General features: G+C 41.6%; 1 protein-coding gene across 1 annotated transcript in view; it reads right to left on the minus strand.

Moving 5' to 3' along the window:
* Positions 1–13,639, minus strand: part of CPZ (carboxypeptidase Z) — an 81,626-nt gene that overhangs the window by 46,900 nt on the left and 21,087 nt on the right. Inside the window, exons 4-6 of the mRNA XM_075194366.1 lie at positions 12,253–12,468; positions 9,264–9,460; positions 5,285–5,446 (exon numbers count right to left, since the gene is read on the minus strand). Coding sequence (XP_075050467.1) covers positions 5,285–5,446; positions 9,264–9,460; positions 12,253–12,468 — 575 coding nt within the window. The remainder of the gene's footprint in view (positions 1–5,284; positions 5,447–9,263; positions 9,461–12,252; positions 12,469–13,639) is intronic.

A 13,639-nucleotide genomic window follows, 5' to 3' on the forward strand; every position in this document is an offset into this window, starting at 1 on the left:
CGTTTCACAGGCGGACACACAGGGGGTGCAGGGATTGCAGGGAGTGCGGCCGCTATGTCGACCAGAAGTAATGCCGGGTTGCCCCCACATCCGAAATCCCTGCTTTCCCCAAGGAGATCGCTCTGCACTCAAAATAGTAGAGCGGAAGCCTCTTCCTAGCCTGCATATTTGCAGTGGGTACATGCCCTGAATGTTCAGAAGAACTATTTTTGTGTAGGACACGCATTGTGCATCTTTGGGTGTTTTATACTGCGGAAGCAATATTAACAGCGTATGTGTCTGTGGGGGCAATTACTGTCAGCATCCCATAGGGATGCAATCATAGGACAACACTTTTACTGGTTTTTCTGCTTAGCTGTTGTTCAACAAAAGTGTCATACATCACAATGTATTTGAAATGCACTTCCACCACCTATGCTCATTGATTACACCTACTCCTTGTCACATTGGCCAGAAGGGAGATGGGGAAGGTAGGTGTTTTCCAGTATTTAGCGCAACTGAACTAAGAGGCGCAGAGTCTAACACGTCCATGGGGACCCCACAAGGGAGTATGGGCTTCGCTGTGTCAGACGTGCAGGTTGCGTTTCTCAAGGACAGTCACTGGTGAAACAGGTAGGTGAATATAACGAGTCCAGACAGTACGAGGTCAATAGTCAGACCGGAACGTGGTACCAGAGCAGAATGTGAAGAGAGGTCACGGAGGCCAAGGGTCAAAGCCAAACAGGTATTTGCAGGCAAAAATCAGGATCCAAATGGAAGTCAGAAGTCAAGCCGAAGTCACATCTAGTCAAATAGGAGTCAGAAGAGGGGAACTGGACACTGGAACAGGTAAGTATTCAATAAGTATAAATTGCTGGTTCTGTGAGGACCCAATACTCTAGTACCCTAACAGTGTCAGAGTCTTCCTTATATGGGGCTTAATTAGGCTGCCCCGGCTGCCAGTGAACACCACCTCACACAAAAGAATTGCATCCCGTTGCTTAGTGTCGGGACCCGCATGCGCAGAAGCGCCAGGACGCACCTGGCTGGGAGGAAGGGGCGTCCGTCCCTGCACAGTGGGTAAGGTGCAGGGATGGCGCCTGACACTCCTAATGCTTTTCCAAATGCTTCTTGTTGCCTCATTCCCCATAATAACTAGACACAAAGACACAACACATCACTAGCATAGTTCATTGCAGATCCCTACTGAGTCCAGTCCAGTATGGTTTTCTTGTCTGATTGGAACTTGGTAGTTATTCAATGCCACTTGAAGCACTTTACAGCTGTACATTATACAACACTGTAACCAGACCATTTTTGCTTTTGTGGTCAATAAATTCCTCGTCCGTCTTACTAATTAACAGCCACTCCGGGCACTTTAACACTGTAACCTTGAACACTAACCCACTGACCCGACCATAGTGCATGTCCCTGATCCCATTATAGAGCCCCAGCTCACCCACTCACCAGTGTTCCTTGTGTTAGCAGTCCAGGGAGTAAATGTATTAAGGTTCGATTTCTGCAAATTGCCGTTAATCTGTGACTTTGCAGGCAAAACTTAAAACGGCAATGTGTTTGAAGGCAAGTTTTTGCAAGCTTCTTACCCACAGAAGCTTAATAGTAGCGTTACGGCACAACGCTGCCTTCCAGACCCCCAATACTCCAGAAGTAGAGCTCCAGCATCAACAGAGGAGTCATTGCTTGATCCCATGTTATGTGTAATGTGATCGACAAATCAGCTTCTTGAGAAGTTGGGGAGAGCAGCACACCCAAACTACTGCGCATTATTGATACCCACCAGTCTCACAATATACCATCTCCGATGAGCCTTTGAAATACATGTCATCTTTGAGGTCTTTTATTACTGAATATCCTGACCTTTTCTTATTAATAAACCAACATATATTATTTACCATAACTAAAAGCATGTCCATCTTAAATGACGTTACTGCTTGTACTTCCAGTATATAGTAATCATAATGGATACTTAGCAATTTTGGTAGTTTGTTAAATTAAAATACTTTGATATATATTGTGCAGAAGTAATGGTCCAGGCTGAGTTATTTGTAATAGAATATTAATGTATGAATAAACTTAACTAATACGTTTAGCATAAATGTGGCTCATACAACAATCCGTTAATAGGTTTTGCTGCTCACAAAAGGAAGCAATATAACACAGAATATTCTATTACTAAAATGACAGCAAGCAATGCATTCAAAATTACTTCAATTTTACAAGATATGAATACTATTGAGAAAAAACGTAGATGACATATTAGTGATGAGCGGCCACAGTAATTGTTTCCACTTCTTTGAATAATCTCCATAATTGCTTTTAATGATCACTTGCCAAGGCTTATTAAGGCTAAAACTCATTACACACAAATGTGAACTTATTATAAGTTCCCTATAACTTGAGATGAAGTTTAATGAGATCAAGAACATGAGTGTGATGCTCAGTCTTAGGCCAACGTCGGTGTCTGAATACAAATAAAAGCACTCTATCAAACACACTAGTGTAATACATTATAAAACTCATAACACTAATCACACCGATGCATGTTACATAAAACTGTGTGTGAGCACATTACACAAATGCATATGTGGTGCCCCAAAGCCCTATTGGACAGCACAGAGGAAGTGCATGGACGCTTTTGAAATGCAGGGCTACAAGGGGTTACTAGAGGCTGAGAGAGACACAGTGGGAATGACAGTTGACAGTTGAACTGAAGAGAGGTGCCCAGGATGATGTGCAGGAAGGAGGAGTTTGTGTCATAGCAACAAGTCCACTGAGTTTGGTAATAACTGTGAACTCCCAGAAGGCAGTGGGGAGAGGAAAGTTCTAGACTTCTGAGGGAGAGAGATGAGGTTTATGAGTGACAAGAAGACAGACCGAGAGATAAGAAATCTGAGTTGAATCTTTCCATGTAGCTGCTCACTACCTCAGGAACAGGCTGAGAGAGATAAGAGGTATTACTGCTGGAAGTCCATCATATGAAGGAACTCTAGTTGAAAGTACAGTAGGTCTGCAAATCACCTTTGTCACAGATTCCTCCACTTGCTTTCCTCCATGCTGACAGATCTAATGTACTACAAAATTCCTGTGCACAGGTCAGCCCAGGACTGAGTGTAAAATATGGTAACGTTACCAGGGATAATATTGGTGCACCAAATGTTTTAGTTGAATGTTAATGTTAAGTGATTTACCTAAAATTGATTTATTGTTATTGAAGATTTTATCGCAATTGTGCCTTATACTCACCAGGTGTATGTTATATGTTAAATGCTATTGTGCTCTATGTTGATCAAATGAATATTTTGTTATTACCATTGAGTTGAAGGGGTCTGTGGCGCGGTGGCCAAAATGATCTTTACCGCATTATTAATAAACCAAAGTTATTTGACCAATCCTTGTCCCTTTCATTGAAGAATTTATCTCCTGACCACCGGATGTCCGACCAAAAAAGAACCTGACTCGTGTCTGGAGGACAAGGTAAGGGAAGGAAATCCCATCAGTACTCGACCACCACACATATACAGATATAGTATATGCTAACCACTGTGAGGCAGAGGTGCTAACCACTGTCCTACCGCTGGGAGGCAGAGGTGCTAACCACCGTGCTACTGCTAGGAGGCAGAGGTGCTAACCACCGTGCTACCGCTAGGAGGCAGAGGTGCTAACCACCGTGCTACCGCTGGGAGGCAGAGGTGCTAACCACTGAGCTACCGCTGGGAGGCAGAGGTACTAACCACCGTGCTACCGCTGGGAGGCAGAGGTACTAACCACCGTGCTACCGCTGGGAGGCAGAGGTGCTAACCACCGTGCTACCGCTGGGAGGCAGAGGTGCTAACCACTGAGCTACCGCTGGGAGGCAGAGGTGCTAACCACTGAGCTACCGCTGGGAGGCAGAGGTGCTAACCACCGTGCTACCGCTAGGAGGCAGAGGTGCTAACCACCGTGCTACCACTGGGAGGCAGAGGTGCTAACCACCGTGCTACCGCTGGGAGGCAGAGGTGCTAACCACTGAGCTACCGCTGGGAGGCAGAGGTACTAACCACCGTGCTACCGCTGGGAGGCAGAGGTACTAACCACCGTGCTACCGCTGGGAGGCAGAGATACTAACCACGGTGGTACAGCTGGGAGGCAGAGGTACTAACCACTGTGGTACCGCTGGGAGGCAGAGGTACTAACCACTGTGCTACCGCTGAGAGGCAGAGGTACTAACCACTGTGCTACCGCTGGGAGACAGAGGTACTAACCACTGTCTTACCTCTGGGAGGCAGAGGTACTAACCACTGTGCGACCATGCTGTGTCTTTTAGAAATACCAAGAATATTTGTATGAATATGCACGTTAAGTGCTTCAATAAGTCAATTATAATTATGTAGCACTATATAATTAACTGCATTTTCCAAATTTGTGTTTTTTATAATCCCCCCACACTAGCATATGGATGGGTCGTCCGTCCTTTGCAGTTAGATCCTGTACTATTAGTGGGGACTATGTCTACAAAGCTTCAGTAGTGATGATGGAAAGAAGGATTTGACGCATGGGTAGAAATTTCAACCAGCTATTGACTGGTTGGATGCGGTACTTGTCCAATCAGGAGGAGGTTTGGGCCTTTCTAGCATGACCTCCAGCAACTAATGTCACAGTTATATTTGACTAGGTTAACTATACAATGCTGCAATGTAGTTGTATACGTGTTAATTAAATATATATTACATAATCATATGGCTTTCACTCTTAGTGATTGTGATGACTTAAAACCTGCCCCTACACATTGCGATGTGATTGTCTGGCACATACACCAAATAACCAGATCAGTAAGCAATATGGCAAAACTGATGTATTTATGCATACACCACAATGAGCAACTGGATCAGTTCACAGCATAATGTCCTGCACTTCTGGGTCAGACGATAACCCCAAACATGGGGATAATCATTTTCCACAATTTCCGGTTAAACTTGTTTAAACTTGGCACACCTTGGCCTGGAATGGATCAGGAACGATCCGCCCACACATGGTACAATGGTTGTCTAATTTTAATTAACTGATATCACCAACCAAAACCATCATTACCATCTGTCAAAAATGCAGAACAAATAAAAATAACAAGTTCTTTCCTCATCCTGATTAAAAAAAAACTCCACACCACCAATAATATTATTTTATTTATCATTCATATTAAAGTGTACTCGTTAATAATGTATTCAGTGGGAGAATCTGCATATGTTGTCTAGTCAATTTGTCTTTTATGATTTCTGAACCTTAAATGAAAGATAAAAACTCTTCATACCTTACCGTCCCAATACGATTCAGGGATGGACATGTGATCCACGCGCGCCGAGCGCATTCTCATAATTTTATGAACTTCGGAAGTCAAATCAGGAAAATTCCTATTGAGATCAATGTTCTGAGCGGTCATTCGCCCATTTGTCCATCCATTATAGCCAGCACCCTGTAAGAGAAACGCGTCGAGAGGAGTCAGTTTCATTAATAGGCAACTATCATATATTTACGGTTCTGTCATTAATCTGTAAATGTTCTCTCGATTACTAAAATAAGATGAGCGACGGATTATGAGTGAAATCCTATATAAAATATTAACTCCATCATCTATAAAAATATACCATGGTACCATTTATTTTACCACCAGTTTACCAGGTTCTTCCTCTAAACTTGCAGTATGTAGTATAAAGTGGTTATATTGTATTGATAACACATGGGGCTAGATTTACTAAACTGCAGGTTTGAAAAGTAGAGATGTTGCCTATAGCAACCAATCAGATTGTAGGTGTCATTTTGTAGAAGGTACTAAATAAATGACAGCTAGAAAGCTGATTGGTTGCCATAGGCAACATCTCCATTTTTTTAAACCCGCAGTTTAGTAAATATACCCCCTGGAGTTAATTTACCATCATTTAAAGAAAACTTTCTTCACATTTGTGAGCGTCCCCACATGACTTTCACTTATCGAACAGACATCTAATGGTTATAAATTTTGTAGTATCACAGAATATAAAACAGTTGACTAAGGAAAGCACATTGTTCCAGTAAAGAATGACACAGTATACATTTGCCAACTGGTAAGTTAGGACATGATATTATAGTAATGTTATTTTACACAACTAGCTAACACAACACAACACAACATAATCAATGGCTGATTACACAGGGGTCAGCTGGAGATTTTGTCCAGAATACAGAGGTGTAGACATTTGCTCTGCAAGATTCTTACTGTCCAGCAATTCGTATTCTTGTACACTGATATTACCAATGTCAGCAGATTGCTGGAGCATTCCTGAATCCTTTCTACGTATTCCTGAGAGGATGGGTAACATTTCTTCCACCTGCTGCCCTCCCATTGCCAGTCAGCAAAAAAGGAAAGCATATTGAAGCCCAGCACTTCTTGGTTTATGTGCCATAGTATCCCCATAGTTTATTGACCTCATCTGTTCCTCGATCCGTTCTGAATGCCTGTACACTGTTCCTGTCCCCATTTCTGTACGGAAGTATCCACATGCTTTGTTTCTTAATTTAGTGACCTGATTGAAGTCCTGTTCCTCAACCCACTTTGTATTCTGGAACACTATTCCTGTTCCCCTTTTCTGTTCCCATGTACCTGCTCGTACCTACACTAACATTTGCCTATGACCATGACTTGCGATCGCCTTAACTTTGTGATGTGCCCGCCAATTGTGTGTAAGATACTAATGCGATATGTCAAACCTTGTCCTAGTCCTTCTTGCTGTCTCCTTAAATGCCTGTCTGGCAGACTTACTTGCCATGTTTGAGTTCCAGGGACATAGTATAATAAGAACCGGTAGCAGTCATTCAGCGCTTATGCTAAAGGGAAAGGAGCCTCTTACAGGCAATGGAGCACATGAGACATCAGACAATAGTTTGCATTTCCAGTAATATAAATTTAGATTTAAATAAGGATTTTGCTATTTATTCTAATAAACATATATTTAGGGATTGCCAAGCATCACTGCATTGTGCAAGTCTGCACCTTAGTGGTAGTAAATAATAAACCAGTGTTTGTGATTGTATTTTCTTAACATAAGCAATTAACATTTATAATGTGTATGAATACATAAAAAAGATTGTGAAGACAGAGGTTATTACAAAATTAAAATTACGTGGTGGTAAAATGTATAAGGTGGTAATGAGGAGTGATAGCACACCAAGGACACAGTTGCTTTGAAGCACTGCTGGAATAACATCTCAGATCAGCTGCTGGACCCAGCGAGTCCAACAATCACAGCTGTTACCAGCTCTGATCCTACATTGGAGGTCTATGTCACCTCCTTGGTGACAGCAGCTGAAAACACAACTTCTGTGTCCTGACTCTGTGTCCAGCAGAAAGCATGATGTAAAAAAGAAAAAAAAAGAAAAAAAAACAAACAGCCACACAGCTGATCCAAGCTGAAGGATGACCACAAAATGACCCAAGTGGCACAAGAGTACAAGCCTTTTCTAGAACCAGAAAATTAAGCTGGCTGTCCTGACATTTATACAGTGAATGCTTCATCTTTCACCTTCCACTGTCTTCATTCCAACCGTACCACACCACTAGCTGTACATAAATGCCATATATAATATATATAATATTAGAGGCGGATAATGCTTCTGCTAAACAGCCACTGAAGAAAGACAGAGACACTGATTACAATGGTAACTTTTCTATGTATTATTAGGGGCAGCATGGCAGCTAAGTGGTTAGCACTTCTGCCTCACAGCGCTGGGGTTGTGAGTTCAATTCCCGACCCTGGCCTTATCTGTGAGGAGTTTGTATGTTCTCCCTGTGTTTGCGTGGGTTTCCTCCGGGTGCTCCGGTTTCCTCCCACACTCCAAAAACATACTAGTAGGTTAATTGGCTGCTATCAAAAATGACCCTAGTGTCTCTCTCTGTCTGTCTGTGTGTGTGTGTGTGTATGTTAGGGAATTTAGACTGTAAGCTCCAATGGGGCAGGGACTGATGTGAGTGAGTTCTCTGTACAGCGCTGCAGAATCAGTGGCGTTATATAAATAAATGGCGATGATGATGATTATTGATCAACCCAGCCAATAATGGCAAGTGTCAGTCATATGTCGAAGTCAGCAAATTGGATAAAGTCATTTCAATTAAAGTCGAGCAAACTTGGTTGTCTTTGTCTGAAAAGATGCGTACGGTACGCTACGACGTACATGGGCACGCTACGGTGTGAAAGGGCGTACGCATCCACTACACGTGGCAGCAACTATAATTGGTCTTTTACCATACATTCGCACAAACACACATACTAATAAAATAGTACACATTAATGGTAGTTGCAACACATAGTCAGTTATGTCGAAATATAGTAGTATTTATATGTTATACTAGAGTTACATGCATATTAGTGAAATACACGGAACAGGTTGAAGGAATCATATCATGAGTGGTATCATAATAAACCTCTTTACATATCCTACTGTTTGGTTCACTCTGCGAGGGAACCGCAGAGTGCATACACAAGTTATGAATGATAGGGAATTATGAACTACTTAAGATTAAGGAATCCTGGCGGGAAGAGCAGAGCATACCCCCTGCAGAGATGACCCCCTCCTTTGGATTCCTTAGGATGAACTTGCCAATGATTGACAACCCCTTGGACCTTCCTGAGACCTGGACCAATAGATGCAAGCTATACCATCTTCATTGTATTACTGTATTTGATTGTGTATATAAGCAGCAGCTTCACATCTAGTGTTCAGACATCTTGTCCCCAGACTTCAGGATTTAATGACTGCACACTGGATCCAGAGCGCCTGCGATAAGTAGCGGCTGTATTTATTATTACTTCGCTTGAGCATATTATTCTACTTATTGCGAATAAATCTTTTTGCGTTGGAAACACAAATCGAGGTTCGACAATCGTTATTGGTTAGCGACAATACGCACATAATACATACTTATTAATCTAAAACCCTCTTCCCTTCTATAATCTCCCTCAAGCATAATAAGGCTGCATTAATCACTATATGCATCATTAATTCTACCAATTATGTGTCATTGTCGCAAAGAATGAAGTCGAAGCCCAAATACAGCAACAGATAGCCAAAGCGTGAAAACTGGTCCGGTCATAAAAGGAAGAAAATCCTATAGTCTTGAAATCTATAAATGATCTATTGTAGCCTAATAAATACAATTACTGTAATGCATGTTCCATAACATATAATATAATTTTCTATCTGACTCAGTTTAGACTCACATTCTACAAACAATAATGACATAATCACAAAGTAATTACCTCTTCTGACGCAAGATCATAGCCATCTGGGTTCATTGAAGGCAGAAGGTGAATCCTGGTAGTATTGATCAGTGCCTGGATCCTGGGATTTCCCAGAAGGTATTCTGAGCACAAATACTGTGCAAGATAGATCAGCAATTCTCGTCCAACAACTTCATTCCCGTGCATGTTGGCGATGTACCTGAATTCAGGCTTAACTAGATAAAGAAGAAATAAAAAGACAGTTGTCAGCGCTTATCCTTTACACTGCATATCTGTGTGTGTCTAGCAAAAGGAAAACATGAGGTATTAGTTCATATTTTGATCAAAAGACTTAAGCCTGCATCCCAACGTCAAGGACACCTCATTATAAGCAGGTCCTACACTGACCTATATGCTTTAAACACCATTAAAATGTAGTTAAAATCAGATGCACTCACCTCCCAGGTATAGGGGTTTACATCTAGCAAGGGCTGGCTTGTGAGCCACACCCAAATGTGCCTTAAATAGGCTTAATGGACAGCTGCTATGACAATAAGGCAATATTTTGAAACAAAAGCGCTGACAACTGTCTTTTTGTTTTGTATACATATATGGGCATTTATATTGCCACACAGCTGGTACCACATACAATATGGGATATACCGAGCGCGGGCTTATTTTATCTCTGGTTAACGAGATAAAGAGACAATTTAAAGCTACAAAGACTCGTTTAGAGTTGGACGTGCATCAATATTTTTTGCACAATATAAGTGTTTCCATAACGAATCTTCACCTACATACGTCCCTATATAGTTTTATGCTTATCATTGACTTGCATCTCTTTATACCGGGGAAAGAGGAACAAGGCCGAGTGAGTACAGTAAGGGCACGTTCACGTAACTGCAGCACAATCAGACTTGGACAGATCAGCAATTACACCTTTAAGGAGGATATCTTTTGCAGATGCTGAAGGGTTGGTGCAATGACCCACGATTCTTACTTGTGTCTTTTCCTATGTACGTTCGAATAATTACAAACTGTAATGACTATGACGAAGGGAGCAAGTGGATAATTTTTAATGGTGGTTATTCTTTAATTTAGACTTACGGTCTGATAAATCTGCATGGGGGTGCTTGAATCTTGCACTTTTCCAACTAGAAAAGCTCAGTGTTCACAGGAGTTCAACAGGTCGAAGTGAAAGGAGAATACTTCTCGCCATAACGCGAGAGCGATTTAACTCAGGAAACATTATATGCTGCGTCTTCAGAACTTAATCGCTCTCATCTGACGTGACGGCACGTTTCCCCCTTCACTTCAATCTGTCACCTGAGCGCTTATAAACAGTGAGTTTTTTAGCTGAACAAATGGAGCATTCGATTGCTCCCTGGTCACAACACTCTTACACCGTGATTGTGAAGTGATTAGCGTATGACAACAAGATCAGAGTACATGTATGAGTTAGCCATTGTCTTTATTAAAGAAAAGAATCCTCCTTCCTCATAAGACCACTTACACCCTTTAAGATTGGAGGAGTTTGCATCTTGATTACCAAAACAAGTTTCCCTTTTTTGTTTTTGCAGTGTTGGGTGCACCAGGAAAAATTTTTACTTTTTAAGTCCAATAACATTAATTTTATATTGTTTTTTTGGGCTTTTTTTTCAGATTAACTCCACTTTTTAGGTACATTTGAGGAGAAGTCTGCATGCAACACAGGTGTAACACACTGCAACATCTGCACCTGCAGTGGATATATGACTATACTCTTGTGAAAATACCCGTTTTTATCAGTGCTCAGATTTGTGGGCCAAGGTGTCAAATGTATCCTCTATCGATGGGCAGATATGAGGCGTTCATTGAGAAGTGCAAACTAGACACATGAAAGCACCTTGTATTACTCCACCTACAGATATTTCATAAGAGGGACGAGATCTTAAATGCAATTAAATTGCTGGAAAACGTGCATTAGGTGGGGGCAGGGGGCACAGAGCATTTTTGCTTTTTACACGTCTTCAGAGATAATAAAAATCAGGCATTGCTCTATACTTATACTTACCAACTTTTTACAGTGTCATTCTGGGAGTTCCCGGAGAGGCATGGGTGGAGGTAGCGGGGCTTAGAAAAATCGCGTCATTTGCAGCCCCTTTAGTCCCTAAGAATCGTATCACTGTGGCACTAATTCTGCCCACTTGCGGGAGGGTGCCCTACTCTCCGGGGCGTTCAGGAGACCTACCCGGAATTCGGGAGTCTCCGGAGAGTTGGTAAGTATGCCTATACTTTCAATGGGACCTAATTCCTAGTTAACTTTCAGCCAGTGTAATAGAAACCTTAAAACACATAAAATAACACACAGTAAAGGAAGTAACAAAGCGCCTTCACTCTCATGATTATCTTAACAAAATAAACGATTATAAACCGAGCAGTGTTTTAGGAGAAAATGTTAGATTTAGGAAGAGGATGGTCCTAAATGATAGTTTTATTTCATTTTCACTCTGCGCGTTTGCAGTCTGACTCAAAATGCCTAAGCGGTTGGTGCAGATTGTCGATTGTTTCTATAGGACGTGGACATCCATTAAGTTGACTTTTAGTGACATGAGATTTAGTGACGGGGAATAGGCACATGCAGGCACCATGGCTTATTTTAACAGGAGGTGGGGATCATTATGAGAGGAGACAGATTTTCATAACACATTGACTTGATGTACTAAGACTCAGCCCGACTAGAGCTGAACATTCTGAGGATTTGTCATCTTGTTCGACTGTCAGAGCCACCGTTACCTCCCCGAGCGCCACAGCTCAGCCATTGTTCACCCCCAATTGTCAAAGCCCAGCTACCACTATTCCCTTCAAAAGGGAGCTCCCTTCTAGCTCCTGCAAGAAAGGGACGGGAAGACGGAGACACCAAACACAACTCTATAGGAAAAGTTTATATGTCAACTTGTTGTTCCAGTTTTAGTTTATTCCACTTTCATAAATGTCCCTCTTTGTAAATAATGAAGAGAAGATGAACGTAAGTACAGTTGATACTCACGCTGCTCATGCTGTCCTGGTTTGCTTGAAAACTCAAGAGCAAAAAGATCTTTTCCTTCAAAACTCCTCCCAATGCTGTAGGTCTTAGCGATGTGCGAGCATTTGCCTGCAGTTTTCTTCAATACGCCGACCATCTGTGTGTAGCTGTGGTGACTGAAGTGGATGAAGGTAGATGGCATTGGAGGAAGGTTGTCTTCTGGGGTTATTTCTATGTTGGCTGTAAAATAAAGTAAAAAACATGTCCGGACGGTGGATAACACATCCTCCATTTTTTAAATATCATAAGTAGCCTGGGACATCTATCTCTTGCATAAAACCAGTTATCCTGCTGCCTTTATATGGTCATGGAACTTCTCTTTACGTCTGATTGTAGGTGGTGCCCTATCCCATATATTATAAATTATATATTATAAACAGACCTCTCATATGATGTTTGGCCATTGCAAGTGGTAATCACAGCAATGCTATCACTTGGGTGAAGGTGGACTTTGCAGCAGAATATCACACAGTATTCACCAACTTTCTGCTCCCACATGTAAATAAAACACTATGCATTAATAATCTAGTTATTCAACCCCCCCCCCCCCCCCCCGCCCCCGCATTGATGACTTTGACAACCCACCAATAATTTTATAAAATGCATTCAATAGCAGCACTCAATATTGTCTTCCTTGCTGCTGTAACATAAGCATCAAAGTGCCGAGAGCATGGCTGGATCTGCTAGTGTTTGTATCCCGAGAGCTAACATCTGCAGAGAAGGTAATACAAAATGGAGTTCATTGTGAGAGGGAGTGGTCCAGACAGCCTAAAAGCTGAATTTTACTTTTAAGCAACATGCAAGAAGATGAACAACAACATGAAAATGTATTTAATCTCACTATGTATTGGACTCTTATGGATATCACAAGATCCATTGATAATTGGCCATGGGGAAACCAGCTAGCAGGGAACCGAAAATAAAAATTTTGAGGTGCAAAATGTTGACTAACAAGCAGCAGCTGGCAATATATTACTAGACGCACACCCCGTGTGGCCTAATCCTTAGATAGAATGCTGACACAGCTGTATGAACAGTCCTGTGTGAGAGACATGGTACTCTTTACTACAATGCACTTCAGACTAACCTTAACTTTATTTACATTGAGAAGATCTACTATCACTAGAGATATGATCACTGACCCCCGTGTTTTGGTTTTGGTTGTGGATCTGGATTAACTTGGTTTTGGCAAAACTGCCCTCATGTGTTTTAGTTTTGGATCCCTATTTTTTTTTTTCAAAAATCCCTATTTTATGCTAAATCACATAATTTTGCTCTTTTTTTATTCCTACATTATTATTAACCTCAATAACATAAATTTCCAGTCAATTTTTGTCAAGTGACAAGAACA

Source organism: Mixophyes fleayi, chromosome 1 (assembly GCF_038048845.1).
Source record: "Mixophyes fleayi isolate aMixFle1 chromosome 1, aMixFle1.hap1, whole genome shotgun sequence".
Classification (NCBI taxonomy): domain Eukaryota; kingdom Metazoa; phylum Chordata; class Amphibia; order Anura; family Limnodynastidae; genus Mixophyes; species Mixophyes fleayi.